This window comes from Bombina bombina, chromosome 7 (genome assembly GCF_027579735.1).
Source record: "Bombina bombina isolate aBomBom1 chromosome 7, aBomBom1.pri, whole genome shotgun sequence".
NCBI lineage: Eukaryota > Metazoa > Chordata > Amphibia > Anura > Bombinatoridae > Bombina > Bombina bombina.
Genome location: NC_069505.1, coordinates 427575380 through 427597094, shown reverse-complemented (window position 1 = coordinate 427597094; position 21715 = coordinate 427575380). Strand labels below are relative to the sequence as shown.

The 21715-nt window shown below is 39.5% G+C and overlaps 1 protein-coding gene across 1 annotated transcript in view; it reads right to left on the bottom strand.

Annotated features, from left to right (window-relative positions):
* Positions 1-319: 319 nt before the first annotated feature.
* The window catches only part of NPTXR (neuronal pentraxin receptor), a 64638-nt gene continuing 43242 nt past the window's right edge, over positions 320-21715 (bottom strand). Inside the window, exons 3-6 of the mRNA XM_053689433.1 lie at positions 12788-13022; positions 4908-5149; positions 2906-3085; positions 320-1687 (exon numbers count right to left, since the gene is read on the bottom strand). Of these exons, the coding sequence (XP_053545408.1) occupies positions 1463-1687; positions 2906-3085; positions 4908-5149; positions 12788-13022 (882 nt within the window). The 3' untranslated portion in view covers positions 320-1462. The remainder of the gene's footprint in view (positions 1688-2905; positions 3086-4907; positions 5150-12787; positions 13023-21715) is intronic.

The window sequence follows — 21715 nt, the reverse complement described above, 5'->3', positions numbered from 1 at the left end:
TTTTCCGCTAATTAAATCTATTTGAATATATTTTTTAAATTACATTTTCAGGTACCCGTTTTCATCCGTCTCAGATTTTTTTCATGTGTAAAACAAGAATTAGATGTGACATTAATTAAATATAATCATTTTTCTTTCACCAAAAATGTGATAAAACAACATATGATTTTTTTTTAGTCCTTGATAAATATTAACATATTCTGTACCCAATTACAGATTAACCATGAACTATGATTAAAAATAGTAAAAGTAGAATGCAATCTAAAATTTAGTGACTGTAAACCTTAATTAAAAAATAAATAAATGCGTAAACCTCAAATTCTCTTAAAAAAAATGTAAACAAACACAACTTCATCTTTATTTTCCAACACTAGTAATATACAAAATAGACAGTTCACAAATGTACCAAAAGAGCAAGCTGGGGTGGGAGTGAGAGCAGGAATACGAAATTGTAAGGTTGGCAGAAGATTGAAGATGGGATAAGGATGTCAAATAGAATAAAAATGCTTAATGGGACAAAGAGAGAGAGAGAGATGGGGAATGGAACTGGGTAAGGAGTTTCTGGACACTGATTGTGCGGAGCGATAAGTATGTAGGCCCAGAGTAACACATATAACAGGAATCTCGGGAGATTATGTGGGAGTTCATGGCTGTAATGTCTGATGTCACAGTGCATCATGGTTGTGATATCACAAACGCCACCCATACTGTACACCCAATTACATTTCTAAGCTTTGTGCAGTTTGTGTGTCAGTTGGACCAGTGAGAGACACTAAATCATTCATAATAAGTATTTGGGTGGATACTCTAATTGAGTAGATTATCCCATTGGTTCAACAGACCTCTCGTAAAGCAGAAGGGCTAGGGGCATTTTCTGGTGAAGCTACAATCTTACTTGGATGACATATAGACCAGGTCTGATTAATCCTAAAAGAAGAAGCCATTCTGAACATTAATAGGACGCACAGTGTTATTAATCACATTTCTTTTTAATAATTGTGAACATTATTTGTGCTAGGGAGAACAGTTCCCTCTTTACTTCTAAACTGATCCACAATCCAAATAAAAATACAATATATAATTTATAACTAACAGCCTCAGTGCTGCAATTGTTTAGTGATTTTCAGAGCAATATAAAGGCCATGTTGTCTCAATTGACCCATATATCTATGGCTTAGAAAAAGAGAGACTGTATTATCACCGGTCTGCTAATTATCTGGTTATTAAATATAAATACACAGACTGTTAGCATCTCACACACAAGACTGGTTTACCCGGAGTACCTTCTAACCCTCGCATCTTTATAACCAATCACACACAGACACAGTGTTTATTTTTATCTTGTGGTGAACAACACAAGCAGGTTTTGTATCATGTGTTGTAGAAAGCTGTGAAATCCTGCAATGGTGATTCTGAGGGGGTGAATGGATGGCAGATAGTGGGGCTCGCAGGGTTGGCTGGTTTAACGACTGAGGCGTTCCTCACAACTCTCAAATGGGCCCTTTGTGGCTCCCCCAAAGACATCTACTTGTCGGTCATCCCAGTGGATGAGGTTGCCAGGGAAGGGCGATGTGCAGTTGGCAATGCCTTCGATTTCCGCTGCACTGAGAGCGCGGTCCCACATGTTAAACTGGGCAACGTCTCCCACAAATGCCTGAGTGGCATCAAAGCGTCCTCCAAGGGTGTCCTAAAACAATTACAGACAGGACAAGTTAGTGCCTTGTTGACATATTACAGAATATCACATGGCTGAGCACCATAATGGCTTCATTTATTACAATTGCATCAGATAATGTTGTTATCTTTTTACTGTAGGGCACCCAAATGTTTTAATATGGAGGGCGGATTAGGTTAGGATTGGCGGAGTCACAGATTACATTGTACTGACGCCTACACTAAAAGGCCTCAAAATAAATAGATTATAATCACATTTTTTTTAGAGATTACATATAAAATCAGCTAATAATGACATTAACTTTATATGTCACTGAAACCGAAAATAATGACACACATACATGCATTTTATTTTATTCTACGTACTAACGCAGGTCACACAAAATCCTTGGTGGGCTGTAAAACAGGGGCTCCCACTATTCAGGTACAGAGTACAAGAACGCAGAGAACACACTTGTTCTCTTCTAATCCTCTATTCTTGGCATGTGTTTATGAATTTGCTCATTTAATGTAATTTGATCTTTTTATATTGTTGGTGGATTCGCTGATGATAGAAAAAGGAAATGGTTGGGTATTCTCTTTGGTAGATGTAGATTCTAAAAGATAAATATCGAGCATGTAGAGGGTATTCTGAGAGACTTCTCTATTAATTATAAAGATTATGCAAGATGAGGGTAGAGAAGGAAACACGAATGTAGAAAGATGAAGGTGTGTTAAATAGAAGAATATGAGACCAGACAATGGGGCCGATTTATCAGTGTCTGGCAGACATGATACGCTGTAGCATATCATGTCCGCCAGACATCGCTGAATGCTGACAGCATACGCTGTCGGCATTTAACATTGCACAAGCATTTCTAGTGAAATGCTTGTGCAATGCCGCCCCCTGCAGATTCGTGGGTCTCAATCAAACCGATCGTATGCGATCGGGTAGATTGATGTCAGCAGCCTCAGAGGCAGCGGACGAGTTAAGGAGTAGCAGTCTTAAGACCGCTGCTTCTTAACTCCTGTTTCTGGCGAGCCTGAAGGTTCGCGCGGAAAGAGGAGTATTCAGGGCCATTTGGCCCTTGATAATTCGGTCCCAATGTGAGAGAAAGTCAAATAAAACAATGTTAAAGTGGTGCAAATATTACCATTATATTTAGCATTTTGCACATGGAGAGATGGTTTATAGCAGTGTTTCTCAATTACAGTCCTCAGGACCCTTAACAAAAACTGGTTTATAGGTTACCTGCTCCTGCCCTAGTATAATGACGCCATCAGGTTTGATCGGGTGCCAGGCAGACAGGTTGTCATTAGATCCCTTCTTTTTGCCATCCTGGTAGGCCGTCCACATTCCATCTCTTGTGGTCCAGGACACGCAAATATGATGCCACATTCCGTCCTTCAGGTTGATGGGCAGCTGAGTCACCTGAGTGGACAAAAACCTCATCTAAGTTACTAGAAACCTTAGTAAGTTTTATTATGACCCACACATTATAGATCCAACTGGTGACAGTGACTCTAACAAGAAAGTACTAATAAACTAATCCTGCTATTAAACCCACTGAAACTTTATTATTGTTAAAGGGCTATTATAGTGGAGAAATATGGCTTTGCCATAATATGAGGTTAAACACATAACCCAGAGAACTGCTGCTCCCAAGCCAATCAGCCACACAAGTTGCATGAGACTACCACTGCTGATTGGGTGACCGGCAGTTAACCCTCAGGGCCAGCAATTCTCTGTGGCTCCTGAGCAGTATTTTAACTTGGTGTTTAACTCCTTTGCAGGGGTTAAACACATAGCATTGCAGGGTTGCTCTGTAATGAATTAGAGCATGTAAATGTATCACTATAATGGTCCTTTAAGAAGAATACAAATATCTCAGAATCCTCTGAAATGCCTTCAGTATCCCTGGTTCCTATGTTATTCTAGGCAGCTGATTCACTAAAGCTGACTCATGTCTCAGTAATACAGAACCTGGTGGAACTGGAGAAAGCTTTTTGTATATTCTGACAACGTCTAATTTAGTTATAAATGTTAAGAAACGTAATATGAAAAGATAGAGCAGCGAGTCTCTGTAGAAGTGCGCAAATGATGTCAGAATCCAGGGGTAGTCGGGATCACAGCGGATCAGGCAGAACTCTTGGAAGCGGTAATTTGACGAAGGATAACCTGTAAAGACAGATGAGAGAGGCGCCTCATGGGACAAGTATCGTCTAAAAACAACCCAGTATGGTAAAACAACGGAATGGTCCCACAGCCAAGGGTACTCACAAAGGCAGCGGTACAGACGTGTACCAAAACAAGCGAGACGGAACCTAAAGTCGCCCGTCAGACAAGCGTGAAATTGAATGGCCAATCAACGATACTCCAGAGACAGCGTCAGAGCGGGAACCGGCAAGGGAGCCAATCGGCAGAGCAGAATCTCGGCAGTCGGATCACAAAGGCAACCACCCAGGCAGCAGACCAAACATATCGTCAGCAGCGAACAGAAAAACAGTCAAGCAGGTGTGGAATACTCAGTAGAATTTATTGAGTATATAACAGATAAAAACAGGCGTACAGCAACACGTTTCTCGACAGCAAGGTCGTTTCATCAGCCTGATGAAACGACCTTGCTGTCGAGAAACGCGTTGCTGTACGCATGTTTTTATCTGTTATATACTCAATAAATTCTACTGAGTATTCCACACCTGCTTGACTGTTTTTCTGTTCGCTGCTGACGATATGTTTGGTGTGCTGCCTGGGTGGTTGCCTTGGTGATCCGACTGCCGAGATTCTGCTCTGCGATTGGCTCCCTTGCCGGTTCCCGCTCTGACAATGTCTCTGGAGTATCGTTGATTGGCCATTCGATTCCACGCTTGTCTGACGGGCGACTTTAGGTTCCGTCTCGCTTGTTTTGGTACACGTCTGTACCGCTGCCTTTGTGAGTACCCTTGGCTGTGGGACCATTCCGTTGTTTTACCATACTGGGTTGTTTAGGCGATACTTGTCCCATGAGGCGCCTCTCTCATCTGTCTTTACAGGTTATCCTTCGTCAAGAAACGTAATATAATTGTTTTCCAAAAAAAAACATTTCAACCTTGAGAAACTTTTCAAACGCTGATGCTGGAGCTAGTGAGTTATTTTTCAAGCTGACGGAGACCAAATATTTAGGGGTTTGAGCAGTTTCAGTGAAAGATTATAATGCATAATTGAGGGGGGGTAGATAATGTGGGAACAAGGTGGAAAACCAGCACCATCTTACCTTGTCATTAATGAGCAACTCCATAGGATTGTGGCCCCACTCAAGTAGCACAATCTCATTGGGCTGACCTGGCACAGAATAAGAGAAAGGGGTCCCAGAACCCGAGGAGGCCTTTGCCTTTAGCCACATGCATATGGTGAAAGCGTAGAGCTCCGGTAGGGTCTTCTTCATCCTCCCGTACATGTAATTAGTGCGGACTGGGAAATTGATCTTAAAATTCTCAGGGTGATACCCAGGGTAGCCTAAAGAGTAAAATAACCTCATTAAATACTCTAGAACACACTATTAATATAATTATTCATTGTGCAGGAGTAGTTGGGTGTCTAACCATATTAATATGGGCAAGATGACAATTATAAATGGTGGGGGTCACTGTCTTGTGCTTTTATGTTATTAAAACCTGTAATTACTGTTTAGTAAAACCTCCATTTGTTCCCTTTCTTCGTGCCCCTTTCTCTCATTGCCTTCTTTATCTGTTTTTTTTATCTACATAGTCTCCAACCTTCTACTTCACATATTGTAACTGCTTTAATCTCCCCCTTCTGCTCTGGGGATCAGGTAGCTGTAAGGGTTGGAAAGTACTAAAAAAAAGGGGTAATAGCACCCAAACATCGCCTAGTACTGCTAGTGGGAGCGAGTTATACTATTTTGCCTATATTATGTCACATGACACAGGACACTCACGTGTATTAAATCGTGAGTCTCCCAAGCTTGTTTCTATTTTACAGTGATACACTGAGGGTCTAATAATCATACTCTTTAGGGCCAATGGGGACCCTCCCTGTTTTTATTTACATTGTGTTGTGACTCTCCCTTCCTGTCTAGATCTACATTGTGTTGTGACTCTCCCTCTCTGTCTATATCTACATTTTATTGTGACTCTCCCTTCCTGTCTAGATCTACATTCTGTTATGACTCTCTCTCCCTCTCCAGATATACATTGTGCTGTAACTCTCCCTCTCTGTCTATATCTACATTGTATTGTAACTCTTCCTCCCTGTCTATATCTACATTGTATTGTGACTCTCCCTCCAAGTCGATATCTACATTGTGCTGTGATTCTCCCTCTCTGTCTATATCTATATTGTGTTGTGACTCTCCCTCTCTGTCTATAGCTACATTGTGCTGTGAATCTCCCTCCCTGTTTATATCTACATTGTGTTGTGACTCTCCCTCTCTGTCTATATCTACATTTTATTGTGACTCTCCCTCCCTGTCTAGATCTACATTCTGTAGATGTGAAAGATAAAAAAAGAAGGCGCCACCATGGTGCACAATCAGATGATTCAAACACGCCAAATGTACAAGTGAGACCGTACTTACAAGCTGTATGACACTTGAGAAGTGTCACAAATGCCTTCTGGACTGTTGGGAGTCGTCCAGCTAACTCACACTGATGGAAGTCAGAGCAACTCTGGAGCAAGGGAGCAGCGACAGGCAAACAGCATGCAGTGACCAGCCACAAGCTTAGCACCAAGCCGGATCGTCCACTTGTGTTAATGGATCCACCAGTGACAGTAGATACACTATTGGATACAATGTATCAAAAGGACTCCAAATGTTAAATAAAGTTGTAAAGTATATGATTGAATAAAGATGATGATTCGTGGCAAAAGTCTAGTAAAAACAAACAGACTTTATTTACAGTATAGCAGCACAACGTTTCTCGGTCTTTCCTGACCGTTTCCTCAGGTGCAATATACCAAATGATTAAAACCACGAACTTTTATTGCCGAGTTTTCGGCGTCTTCTAGAATGAACAGCGCATGCGTGGAGGTGTGACCACTACAAGAGCTACCATTGGTTGTCATTTATCCAATGTTTGGCCTCTGTGCGAAGTATACAGCATGGGTAAAAAACTGCCACTCGTATTATATATACAAAAAACGTGCAGGATTATGTTTAACCAGCACATTTAAAAGGAGTGTTTAAAATGCACATAGATGAAATAAATATATGTACCTATATGTGGTAAAAATGCGAGTACGAAAATAAATAGTGATATATACAATGGGAGGCTCTTAGTAGTGACACCAATCGCGCACGCAAAAAACAAACATAAAACAAGTACAACTAGAATATCTATCAATCAGGGTACAAATAATACAATATTTGCAGAATAATACATCAAAATATTATATACATTAGCCTAATATAAGAGACCTAAAGTTATAGATGTCTATAGCATAAAACGTAAATGAATCATTATGAAATGTACACCAAAATAAATTGTGAGACTAAATAATTAAATGGATGGTAAGGATAAAACCTACTGATAAAACATATTGTAAATTGCCATCTGTACATGTATATATGCACCTATGCACGTTACATATCTAATGAGTAAGGCAGAAACCACAACCCATAAGGTATCCCACATGAACTAAGATATATCTATCCTTCGTCAATCATGTCATATCTATATTAGTTATCACATAAAGTACAAATAATACCTACTTGTAAAACATATTTATAAAAAATATGCAAATAAAATATCTAGCTTTACATGCATATATGCACCGATACACGTCACATATCCCATGAATATGGCTGAAACCACAACCCATAAGGCATCAAACATGGAATACGATATATCTATCCATCGCCAATCATGATATATCTATGTTTATTTCCACATAAGGCAATGGTAGTAGAAGTCACCATAAAGATACCATCAAAAATATATGTTAAAATATATTAAAAAACTAGTTAAAAGCTGCCATATCGATATTGGCATTGAGACCACCAGGGGACAGACTTTTGAGTTTCCAAATCCAAAAGGTCTCCCTTTGTCTCAAATGTAAAAACCTGTTCCTGCCCCACTTGGGTAGGATCTGTTCTAATGGGAATATAGAAAAACAATCAGTAGGTGAAGAGTGGCAAAGACTGGCATGTTTGGGAATACTATGGTTTTTGATATTGTTTTCTATGTTTCTTTTGTGTTCCCCCCACCTCTTTTTTAGGGGCCTGGAGGTCCTCCCCACGTATTGGAGTCCACATACACATTCTAATAGGTAGACAACAAAGGGAGAATCACACGTGAAATGTGAATTAATGTTAAATTTTTCTTTTGTGATAAATGAACTAAATTCAATTCTATTTGGGTTTGTGAAAACACATAGGCCACAGTGTGCACGATTGCATTTATAAAAACCTGGTTTTCCTAGTAGTGTAGAATCCCTATTTTTAGGGGTAAAACCATTTATTTTGGGCTGATGTACTTTCATGACTACCTTGCTGGGTGCCAGCTTATTTTTTAAGGTGGGAGCTCTTCTGTATGTACATATTGGTTGCTTACTCAAAGTGTTGGTAAGAAATGGATCATTTTCTAGGATGTACCAATATTTTTCTAAAATGCCTTTGATCTTTTTGTGGTTGTTATTAAATTGTGTTACAAATCTAACCCCAGTATTATTAACACAATTTAATAACAACCACAAAAAGATCAAAGGCATTTTAGAAAAATATTGGTACATCCTAGAAAATGATCCATTTCTTACCAACACTTTGAGTAAGCAACCAATATGTACATACAGAAGAGCTCCCACCTTAAAAAATAAGCTGGCACCCAGCAAGGTAGTCATGAAAGTACATCAGCCCAAAATAAATGGTTTTACCCCTAAAAATAGGGATTCTACACTACTAGGAAAACCAGGTTTTTATAAATGCAATCGTGCACACTGTGGCCTATGTGTTTTCACAAACCCAAATAGAATTGAATTTAGTTCATTTATCACAAAAGAAAAATTTAACATTAATTCACATTTCACGTGTGATTCTCCCTTTGTTGTCTACCTATTAGAATGTGTATGTGGACTCCAATACGTGGGGAGGACCTCCAGGCCCCTAAAAAAGAGGTGGGGGGAACACAAAAGAAACATAGAAAACAATATCAAAAACCATAGTATTCCCAAACATGCCAGTCTTTGCCACTCTTCACCTACTGATTGTTTTTCTATATTCCCATTAGAACAGATCCTACCCAAGTGGGGCAGGAACAGGTTTTTACATTTGAGACAAAGGGAGACCTTTTGGATTTGGAAACTCAAAAGTCTGTCCCCTGGTGGTCTCAATGCCAATATCGATATGGCAGCTTTTAACTAGTTTTTTTAATATATTTTAACATATATTTTTGATGGTATCTTTATGGTGACTTCTACTACCATTGCCTTATGTGGAAATAAACATAGATATATCATGATTGGCGATGGATAGATATATCGTATTCCATGTTTGATGCCTTATGGGTTGTGGTTTCAGCCATATTCATGGGATATGTGACGTGTATCGGTGCATATATGCATGTAAAGCTAGATATTTTATTTGCATATTTTTTATAAATATGTTTTACAAGTAGGTATTATTTGTACTTTATGTGATAACTAATATAGATATGACATGATTGACGAAGGATAGATATATCTTAGTTCATGTGGGATACCTTATGGGTTGTGGTTTCTGCCTTACTCATTAGATATGTAACGTGCATAGGTGCATATATACATGTACAGATGGCCATTTACAATATGTTTTATCAGTAGGTTTTATCCTTACCATCCATTTAATTATTTAGTCTCACAATTTATTTTGGTGTACATTTCATAATGATTCATTTACGTTTTATGCTATAGACATCTATAACTTTAGGTCTCTTATATTAGGCTAATGTATATAATATTTTGATGTATTATTCTGCAAATATTGTATTATTTGTACCCTGATTGATAGATATTCTAGTTGTACTTGTTTTATGTTTGTTTTTTGCGTGCGCGATTGGTGTCACTACTAAGAGCCTCCCATTGTATATATCACTATTTATTTTCGTACTCGCATTTTTACCACATATAGGTACATATATTTATTTCATCTATGTGCATTTTAAACACTCCTTTTAAATGTGCTGGTTAAACATAATCCTGCACGTTTTTTGTATATATAATACGAGTGGCAGTTTTTTACCCATGCTGTATACTTCGCACAGAGGCCAAACATTGGATAAATGACAACCAATGGTAGCTCTTGTAGTGGTCACACCTCCACGCATGCGCTGTTCATTCTAGAAGACGCCGAAAACTCGGCAATAAAAGTTCGTGGTTTTAATCATTTGGTATATTGCACCTGAGGAAACGGTCAGGAAAGACCGAGAAACGTTGTGCTGCTATACTGTAAATAAAGTCTGTTTGTTTTTACTAGACTTTTGCCACGAATCATCATCTTTATTCAATCATATACTTTACAACTTTATTTAACATTTGGAGTCCTTTTGATACATTGTATCCAATAGTGTATCTACTGTCACTGGTGGATCCATTAACACAAGTGGACGATCCGGCTTGGTGCTAAGCTTGTGGCTGGTCACTGCATGCTGTTTGCCTGTCGCTGCTCCCTTGCTCCAGAGTTGCTCTGACTTCCATCAGTGTGAGTTAGCTGGACGACTCCCAACAGTCCAGAAGGCATTTGTGACACTTCTCAAGTGTCATACAGCTTGTAAGTACGGTCTCACTTGTACATTTGGCGTGTTTGAATCATCTGATTGTGCACCATGGTGGCGCCTTCTTTTTTTATCTTTCACATCTACAGATCATAACATCTTGGGACACCAACAAGAATTTCGAAGAAGCAGCCTGCCATCTGTTCCAGACATTTGAATCTGGATTATGGACTAGACGAACTGTCCAAATTTCACATAACCACCATCGACCAGATTGGTTTGATTGGGACCTTTTATTACTCTGTATATTTATTTTGTAATGTTCACTCCCGTATTTATACATAGGGGTTTTTTATTATAGCATTGCACTATATGTTGACATCTTCACTTTTTATACACAGGTATTTGGCGCACTGGTTTTTTTCACATTCAATAGATCTACATTCTGTTGTGTTTCTCCCTCTCTAGATCTACATTATGCTGTGACTTTCCCTCCCTGTCTATATCTACATTGTGTTGTGACTCTCCCTCTCTGTCTTTATCTACATTGTGTTGTGACTCTCCCTCACTGTCTATATCTACATTGTGTTATGACTCTCCCTCATTGTCTATATCTACATTGTGTTGTGACTCTCTCTCCCTGTCTATAGCTACATTGTGTTGTGACTCTCCCTCTCTGTCTATAGCTACATTGTGTTCTGACTCTCCCTCTCTGTCTATAGCTACATTGTGCTGTGACTCTTCCTCCCTGTCTATATCTACACTGTGTTGTGACTCTCCCTCCCAATCTATAGCTACATTGTGTTGTGACTCTCCCGCTCTGTCTATAGCTACATTGTGTTGTGACTCTCTCTCCCTGTCTATAGCTACATTGTGTTGTGACTCTCCCTCTCTTCCTATAGCTACATTGTGTTCTGACTCTCCCTCTCTGTCTATAGGTACATTGTGCTGTGACTCTCCCTCCCTGTCTATATCTACACTGTGTTGTGACTCTCCCTCTCTGTTTATAGCTACATTGTGTTGTGACTCTCCCTCTCTGTCTATTGCTACATTGTGTTGTGACTCTCCCTCCCAGTCTATAGCTACATTGTGTTGTGACTTTCTCTCCCTGTCTATAGCTACATTGTGTTGTGACTCTCCCTTTCTTTCTATAGCTACATTGTGTTCTGACTCTCCCTCTCTGTCTATAGGTATATTGTGCTGTGACTCTCCCTCCCTGTCTATATCTACACTGTGTTGTGACTCTCCCTCTCTGTTTATAGCTACATTGTGTTGTGACTCTCCCTCTCTGTTTATAGCTACATTGTGTTGTGACTCTCCCTCTCTGTCTATTGCTACATTGTGTTGTGACTCTCCCTCCCAGTCTATAGCTACATTGTGTTGTGACTCTCCCGCTCTGTCTATTGCTACATTGTGTTGTGACTCTCCCTCCCAGTCTATAGCTACATTGTGTTGTGACTCTCTCTCCCTATCTATAGCTACATTGTGTTCTGACTCTCCCTCTCTGTCTATAGCTACATTGTGTTCTGACTCTCCCTCTCTGTCTATAGCTACATTGTGCTGTGACTCTCCCTCCCTGTCTATATCTACACTGTGTTGTGACTATCCCTCTCTGTTTATAGCTACATTGTGTTGTGACTCTCCCTCTCTGTCTATATCTACATTTTATTGTGACTCTCCCTTCCTGTCTAGATCTACATTCTGTTATGACTTTCTCTCCCTCTCTAGATATACATTGTGCTGTGACTCTCCCTCTCTGTCTATATCTACATTGTATTGTAACTCTCCCTCCCTGTCTATATCTACATTGTATTGTGACTCTCCCTCCAAGTCTATATCTACATTGTGCTGTGATTCTCCCTCTCTGTCTATATCTATATTGTGTTGTGACTCTCCCTCTCTGTCTATAGCTACATTGTGCTGTGAATCTCCCTCCCTGTCTATATCTACATTGTGTTGTGACTCTCCCTCTCTGTCTATATCTACATTTTATTGTGACTCTCCCTCTCTGTCTATTGCTACATTGTGTTGTGACTCTCCCTCCCAGTCTATAGCTACATTGTGTTGTGACTCTCCCGCTCTGTCTATTGCTACATTGTGTTGTGACTCTCCCTCCCAGTCTATAGCTGCATTGTGTTGTGACTCTCTCTCCCTGTCTATATCTACACTGTGTTGTGACTCTCCCTCTCTGTTTATAGCTACATTGTGTTGTGACTCTCCCTCTCTGTCTATTGCTACATTGTGTTGTGACTCTCCCTCCCAGTCTATAGCTACATTGTGTTGTGACTCTCCCTCTCTATATATAGCTACATTGTGTTCTGATTCTTCACCCTGGTCTGTTCATATTTGACATTATGTTTCTCCACTGGTTGATTCCACATCCTGAACAGGTCTCCTGTCTTCTCCAGGTCTACATGATAACCCAGATTTCCTTGTCTAATTCTCTCACCACTTTCCAGCTCTGCTATACGGTTCTGCAGGATACTCAATTCCTTTTCAATGTCCTGTTTATCCCTTTCCCCAGATTCTGTTGTCTGTTCCTTCTCCAGCTCTAGGAGTTTGGCCAGAAGTTGTGCCTCGAGCTCCAGCATCTTGGACTGCAGTGAGTCCTTGCCATGGACAGGGGAAGGAGAAGTGGTGGAAGCGGCAGAGGAAGCATTGTGTACTCTTTGCTGAATCTCCAACTGCAGGAAAACAAACACAAGAGAATAAATTAAATGTGTAATTGTGTTGTCTTTTGTTTAGCAACGCCATGACTATTGCCCCCAGACCTATCACTCATATTTCCTCTTCAGTAATCTCATGCTACATGCTGCTTAAAGGAACACTACAGTTAAAATTAAACTTCCGTGATTCAAATAGAGCAACAATAAAAAACAATTGCAAATTTACTTCCAATAGCAAAATGTGCTCAGTCTATTTATATGCACACTTTCTGATGCCACAGCTCCTACTAAGCATGTGCAAAAGTTCACGGTTTATACATATATGCATTTGTAATTGGCTGATAGCTGTCACATGATACAGGGAAGGGGAAAATGGAAGTTACGGAAAAACAATGCAGATTAACCCCTTAAGGACAAGGCCATTTTTCAATTTCTTTCTCTTAAGGACCAGGGCTATTTTTACATTTCTGTGGTGTTTGTGTTTAGCTGTAATTTTCCTCTTACTCATTTACAGTACCCATACATATTATATACCGTTTTTCTCGCCATTAAATGGACTTTCTAAAGATACCATTATTTTCATCATATCTTATAATTTACTATTAAAAATATTATAAAATATGAGGAAAAAATGGAAAAAACACACTTTTTCTAACTTTGACCCCCAAAATCTGTTACACATCTACAACCACCAAAAAACAACCATGCTAAATAGTTTCTAAATTTTCTAAATTTTGTCCTGAGTTTAGAAATACCCAATGTTAACATGTTCTTTGCTTTTTTTGCAAGTTATAGGGCAATAAATGCAAGTAGCACTTTGTTATTTCAAAACCACTTTTTTTCAAAATGAGCGCTAGTTACATTGGAACCCTGATATCTGTCAGGAATACCTGAATATCCCTTGACATGTATAAATTTTTTTTTAGAAGACATCCCAAAGTATTGATCTAGGCCCATTTTGGTATATTTCATGCCACCATTTCACCTCCAAATGCGATCAAATAAAAAATATTGTTCACTTTTTCACAAATTTTTTCACAAACTTTAGGTTTCTCACAGAAATTATTTACAAACAACTTGTGCAATTATGGCATAAATGGTTATAAATGCTTCTCTGGGATCCCCTTTGTTCAGAAATAGCAGACTTATATGGCTTTGGCTTTGCTTTTTGGTAATTAGAAGGCTGCTAAATGCCACTGCGCACCACATGTGTTTTATGCCCAGCAGTGAAGGGGTTAATTAGGGAGCATGTAGGGAGCTTGTAGAGTTAATTTTAGCTTTAGTGTAGTGTAGTAGACAACCCACAGTATTGATATAGGCCCATTTTGGTATATTTAATGCCACCATTTCACCGCCAAATTTTTTGCAATTTTAGGTTTCTCACTGAAATTATTTACAAACAGCTTGTGCAATTATGGCACAAATGCTTGTAAATGCTTCTCTGGGATCCCCTTTGTTCAGAAATAGCAGACATATATGGCTTTGGCGACGCTTTTTGGTAATTAGAAGACTGCTAAATGCTGCTGCACATCACACGTGTATTATGTCTAGCAGTGAAGGGTTTAATTAGGTAGCTTGTAGGGAGCTTGCATGGTTAATTTTAGCTTTAGTGTAGAGATCAGCCTCCCACCTAACACATCAGACCCCCTGATCCCTCCCAAACAGCTCTCTTTCCTCCCCCACCCCACAATTGTCCCCGCCATCTTAAGTACTGGCAGAAAGTCTGCCAGTACTAAAATAAAAGGTATCTTTTATTTTTTTTTTAGCATATTTACATATGCTGCTGTGTAGGATCCCCCTTAGCCCCAAACCTCCCTGATCCACCCACCAAACAGCTCTCTAACCCTCCCCCTCTACATTATTGGGAGCCATCTTGGGTACTGGCAGCTGTCTGCCAGTACCCAGTTTACAAAAAAAAAAAAATGTTTCCCCCACTTTTCTGTAGTGTAGCTTCCCCCCCAAGTCTAAACCCCCACCCCCTCCCAGATCACTTCGATTATTTATAATAAAGTTTTTATTCCCCCTCTCTCCTTCTAAATGTAAACAAACTCTGTTCCATAGTGTAATGGTTCCCACCTGCTCCCTCCCCGTGCAAGCTCCCACCCGCCTCCCCCGTGCACGTGTGCGCGTGTCCGTGCGCGCCCCCAGCGATTCCGCCCACGATCCCGCCCACCTCTGCACTCAGTAATCCATCGATGGCCGCCCACCCGTCTCCCACGTCGGCTCCCACCCACCAACGATTGCGGCCATTGATGTCCGGTGCAGAGAGGGCCACAGAGTGGCTCTCTCTGCATCGGATGGGGAAAAATGTTATTGCAGTGATGCCTCGATATCGAGGCATCACTGCAATAACCGGAAAGCATTTCAACCTCAACGTCGTACAGGGTACGTTGCTGGTCTTTAAAGACCAGTTTGTGCAAGACGTACCCTGTACGACGTATGTCGTTAAGGGGTTAAGTGCTATTGCATTGTCTTTTTATTATGCATTTCTTGATTATGCAAATCTACTGTTGCTCCTCTCTTCACCTTCTCCAAGGCTTCTATAATGATGGACACTGTATGATAACTCTCTACCTCGCTTGGTCAGACTTCCTACCTTTCATAGCATTAAGTCCTCTAAAAATAAATCTCTTACCACCCCCCTCCTTACATGATTGCAGCAGTGTTTGCAACAACATTTGTAACAATGTTATACATATAGACATGCTTATGGGCCTACTTCAATATGCTCTCATGGAAAGGAGCTACATTTTAATAAAGGAAAACAAGAAAAAGAGTGTAGTTTGGTAATATAAGTAAACTGAAACGTTTGTTAATTTGTGCGCTCTGGCTTAATCGTGAAAGTTTAATTTGCAGTTTCTTACAGCGGAGCATGACCTCTTGTTCTAGCACTTGTCATGTTTCTCTTCTACACTCAGCAGGTCCCCTAGAGATATGTGTGATGTCCCTGCTTAGATGCAGTCATGTCAGACAGAAGCTCAGCTCCAGACCACAGCACCCACAATTTTCTTTCCAGTCGTGTGTGTATCTGACAATTAGACAACTCCCTGTGCCTGAGGTTGGCTTCCAGCCCACAGATCTCTGTGTGCCCTGCACATTCAGTGCTTGTCAACCTGTGCTTCATGACCAGGAACCCTCCAAGTGAATCTAATGAGACTGTGCTGGGGACCAGGAATTCATCATTGTCTAATGACAGGAGCAGGGTGTTAAGATAGGAAGGCAGACTCTTAAACTCAGATGCTCGTTCTACCATAGTAATTTGTAAGTGACATATTTGCCCATTAGTTTGGCTTAGCAGTCACATTACACAGCTCTCACTTGTTATTCCTTCCCCTTAATCGCTATCATCTGGTGAGACAGAAGAGACTGTTAGTGAATCGAGCCCATGTCTTGTTCTACCTTCTGTGAAATGTTCTCTGTTCTCATTTAATGAAGATCTCAGAGTGTCTGGTGACCTGCATATGGTGTGACCGCTGCCTTCTCACTCTGCTGATTACAGCTGTATGTCATGTAGAGTGACATACAATATGACACCCTATGTACAAGGAGTGAGTTCCTTCTTCCCAATGATGTATCTACTGCCTCTCAGACAGACCCTAGAGCAGAGCCACAGGCTCCATTAAATCACCTCCTGCTGCTTGATTGTAGATAACCTAATAAACAGTATGTCACTTGCACCAGAGCAGGAAATTGCATTTCTGACACGTCCCTCTCTCACCGCACAAACCTGCATCATAGTCCTAACGAAACACTGCCCCAGAACATACACATGCCTTCCTATCTATCTAACAATCTGTCTGTCTGTCCATCTATCTATTTATCTATCTTTTCGCTCTCTCCCTCTTCTTTCCCCCCTCTCTCTCCCTCCCTCTTCATCTCCCTCTGCCTCTCTCTCTCTCTCTCTCTGTCTTTTTTCCCCGTTCTCTCTCTCCCTTTTTTCTATCCCTCTCTCCCACCCCTCTCTCTTTCTCTCACTCCTCTCCCTTTCTCTCTCCATCTCTCTCTCTTTCTTTCTCTCTCCATCCCTCTCTCTTTCTCTCTCTCACCCTCCATCTCTCTCTCACCCTCTATCAAGAGAACAAAGCAAATTTGATAATAAAAGTAAATTGGAAAGTTGTTTAAAATTACATACCCTATCTGAATCATGAAAGTTTCATTTTGACTAGACTGTCCCTTTAAATATGGGGAACAAATGTTTCCCACAATATGCAATCAAATAAGGATAAGATAACAAGATGTGAATCCTGTCTGCTCGCAGATTGATAAATCTTGCCCATTGCATGATGACTGTACCCATGTACCTACTCTCTAATGAGATCAAGGAGAGCTCTTTTGTATGTTACCCAATTAACCCTTTCAGGAAACACTCAGCCTCTGACCATTTGATTTTGAGGTGCTAACTAGGCATTCTAGAGAAGGTATTTGTGAAGCAGCAGCACATGAGATGCTGTTATATTGTACTGGCTAAGCTATTATGGGCGTGTGCAAAAAACATCTCTTTGGTTGTGTTTTCTCTTAAAAATAAAATACAGATACGATAAACGTATTACTTATCTTCGGGTTTCACATGATACAGGGGTAGAGAGAATTGAAGTAACATCAAAATTTGTCAGAAATAAAATCTACTACTCATGTGAAATTCAGTATTAATGTATTGTGTTTTTATAATGCATCTGCTGTATTTAATGATCCTATAAATATGATGTTTGCAGAACAATTTTGTTACGATTTTTAAATCCTAACAATCACCTAGATTACAAGTTTTGCATTAGTGTTTTATCGCTGATAAAATGGGCATTTCAGCGTTAAAACAGCAACGCAGCCATTACGAGTCTTGTCAGTATAGCTGTACCGCAAGCCTTTTAGCCTGTAACGCAACGTCAGTCCCGCACTAAAAAAAAATGACGTTTTTGCATGGGATTTCCATAGCGCTGCCATTACAAGTTTTGCGGTGAGGCTAAAAAGCTTGCATTACACCCTATTATGACACGATCTGTTCCGCAATCTGAGACCAGTAGTTACGAGTTTTATGCAACAAAACTGTGACACAAAACTCATAACTAAAGTGTTACAAAGTACACTAACACCCATAAACTACCTATTAACCCCTAAACCGAGCCCCTTCCGCATCGCAAACACTATTTTAAAGTTATTAACCCCTAATCTGCTGCTCCCAAAATCGCTGCCACTAATAACATTTATTAACCCCTGTTCCGCCGCTCCCCGACATCGTCACAACTATACTAAAGTTATTAACCCCTATTCCCCCGCACACCCCAACATCGCCCACACTATAATAAAGATATTAACCCCTATTCCGCCGCTCCCGACATCACTGCCACTAAATAAAGTTATAAACCCCTAAACCTCTGGCCTCCCACATCACTACCACTAAATAAACCTATTAACCCCTAAACCGCCAGCCCCCCACATTGCCAAAAACTAAATTAAACTATTAACCCCTAAACCTAACAACCCCCTAACTTTACATTAAAATAACAAGATCCCTATCTTAAAATAAATAAAAACTTACCTGTGAAATTAAAAAAAACTAAGTTTAAACTATATATTAAACTAACACTACTATTAAACTAAAATTAAAATAACTATCAATTAAATAAATTAAATTACAAATTAAAAAAACCTAACACTACTAAAAAAAATTACATCTACAATTACAAAAAATAAAAAATACTAAATTACAAAAAATAAAAAAATACTAAAGTACAAAAAATAACAAACACTAAATTACGAAAAATAACAAACAAAATTATCTAAAATAAAAACAATTACACCTAATCTAATAGCCCTATAAAAATAAAAAAGCCCCCCCAAAATAAAACAAAAAACGTAGCCTACAATAAACTACCAATAGCCCTTAAAAGGGCCTTTTGTAGGGCATTGTCCTGAAGAAATCAGCTCTTTTATCTGAAAGAAAAATACCCACCCAAAAAAAGTTTAAAAAAACCTAACACTAACCCCGACGATCCACTTATAGTTTTTGAAGTCTGGACATCTAGGCGGCGAGAAGTCTTCATCCAGGCGGCGAGGTCTTCATCCATCTAGGCGGCGTCTTCTATCTTCATCCAGGCGGCATCTTCTATCTTCATCCCTTCGGCCCGGAGCGGCTCCATCCTGAAGACATCTGGCGTAGAGCATCCTCTTCATACGGTTGCCGCCATGTACTGAATCTTCAATGCAAGGGAGCCTTTTTAAAATGGCGTCCCTTGCATTCCTATTGGCCGATTTGATTTTGGAAATTCAAATCAGCCAATAGGATGAGAGCTACTGAAATCCTATTGTCGATATTTAAATCAGCCAATAGGATGAGAGGTACTGAAATTCAATTGGCTATTTAAATCAGCCAATAGAATTTCAGTAGCTCTCATCCTATTGGCTGATTTGAACAACCAATAGAATTTCAATAGCTCTCATCCTATTAGCTGATTTGAATTTCAAGGGACGCCATTTTGAAAAGGCTCCCTTGCATTGAAGATTCAATATAAGGCGGCGACCGTATGAAGAGGATGCTCCACGCCGGATGTCTTCAGGATGGAGCCGCTCCGCGGTGCCGGGATGAAGTTAGAAGATGCCGCCTGGATGAAGATTGAAGACGCCACCTGGATGGATGAAGATCTCGCCGTCTGGATGAAGACTTCTCGCCGCCTGGATGTCCAGACTTCAAAAACTGTAAGTGGATTGTCGGGCCACTTTTTTAGGTGGGTTTTATTTTTAGATTAGGGTTTTGGGCTTTCTTAAAAGAGCTAAATGCCCTTTTAAGGGCAATGAAAAAGAGCTGAATGCCCTTTTAAAGGCAATGCCCATACAAATGGGAAGCTTAGGTTTTTTTTTTAGAGTTAGGTTTTGTATTTTGGGGGGTTGGTTGGGTGGTTGATTTAACTGTTGGGGGGGTCTTTGTATTTGTTTTCAGGTTAAAGAGCTGATTTCTTTAGGGCAATGCCCTACAAAAGGCCCTTTAAAAGGCTATTGGTAGTTAATTGTAGGCTAGGGTTTTTTTTATTTAGGGGGGCTTTTTTATTTTTATAGGGCTATTAGATTATGTGTAATTGTTTTTATTTTGGATATCTTTGTTACTTTTTGTAAGCAACCGGCACTCTCAAGCAACCGGAAAAAAAAGGAAACATGTTAGAACATAAATGTGCTCTAAAACAAACAAACAAACAGTCCGCATCTTGTAGATAGACCAATAGACAGAAAAAGTAATTGATGTCTCAGGACTCTTTTCTGCTACACTAACCGTTGTATGTATTTAAATATTAATACAGTATCAAGTAAATACAGCGTTTATAGTAAAAATCTGGGTTATAGAACTAGTTAGGCCTATTTTTAATAGTAACTCTCAAGCAACCATAAATACACTTATCCGGAATCTACCAATCCCCATGGGTGCCGGTTAATTGAGAGTTTACTGTAATTTTTTTTAGTAGGGTTAGGTTTTTTAATTTGTAATTTAATTTATTTAATTGATAGTTATTTTAATTTTAGTATAATAGTAATGTTACTTAAATATATAGTTTAAACTTAGGTTTTTTTTTAAATTTAACAGGTAAGTTTTAATTTATTTTAAGATAGGGATCTTGTAATTTTAATTTAAAGTGGGTTGTTAGGTTTTGGGGTTAATAGTTTAATTTAGTGTTCTTTCATGTAATTGGCAAGAGTCCATGAGCTAGTGACATATGGGATATACAATCCTACCAGGAGGGGCAAAGTTCCCCAAACCTCAAAATGCCTATAAATATACCCCTCACCACACCCACAATTCAGTTTTACAAACTTTGCCTCCTATGGAGGTGGTGAAGTAAGTTTGTGCTTGATTTCTATATTTTCTTCTATGATAAGCGCTTCTAAGCATTTTGAAGCCCAATTCCTCTCAGAGTACAGTGTTTGTCAGAGGGATGTGAAGGGAGTATCGCCTATTGATGATATGGTTTTCCTCGCAGGAAATCTTTTCAAAGGTTCTCTGTTATCGGTCGTAGGGATTCATCTCCCACCTCCCTTTTCAGATCGACGATATACTCTTATATACCATTACCTCTGCTTTTTTCAGTACTTGTTTGGCTATCTGCTATATGTGGATGGGTGTCTTTCGGTAAGTATGTTTTTTTCTTATTTAAGACACTCGCAGCTATGGTTTGGTGCTTTATGTATTAATATAAAGTTTTAAATATATGTATTTTACTTATATTTGCCATGAGTCAGGTCTATGTATATTTCCTTTTGCAGACTGTCAGTTTCAGTTTGGGAAGCATCTTTAGGGAGTTATTTGTCTTACCTGGGGTATAGTTCTTTTTTTCAAATTGATTGTTTTTTCTTAGGCTCGTAAGGGCTTAAAATGCTGTTATTTATTGCGTAATTCTTGGCGCGATAATTTTTTTGGTGCGAAGGTACGTCTTTGATAACGCAAGTTCGGCATTTCCGGCGTCTTAGTTGGCTCCAGGTTTTCCTTGTACGAGGTTGCGTCCTTTTGCGTTGTGCATCATACTTGGCCCCCAAAAATGCAATTTATTTTTCACCCCACTTCCTATATGCCTCTTGCCTTCTTTATACCATGGGCCATGCTGTTTGCATTTTTTCCCATTCCTGAAACTGCAATATAAGGAAATTGTAAATTTTGCTTTAATGTTGTTTTTTCTTTTACATTTTGCAAGATGTCTCAATCTGATCCTGTCTCAGAAGCAACTGTTGGAACC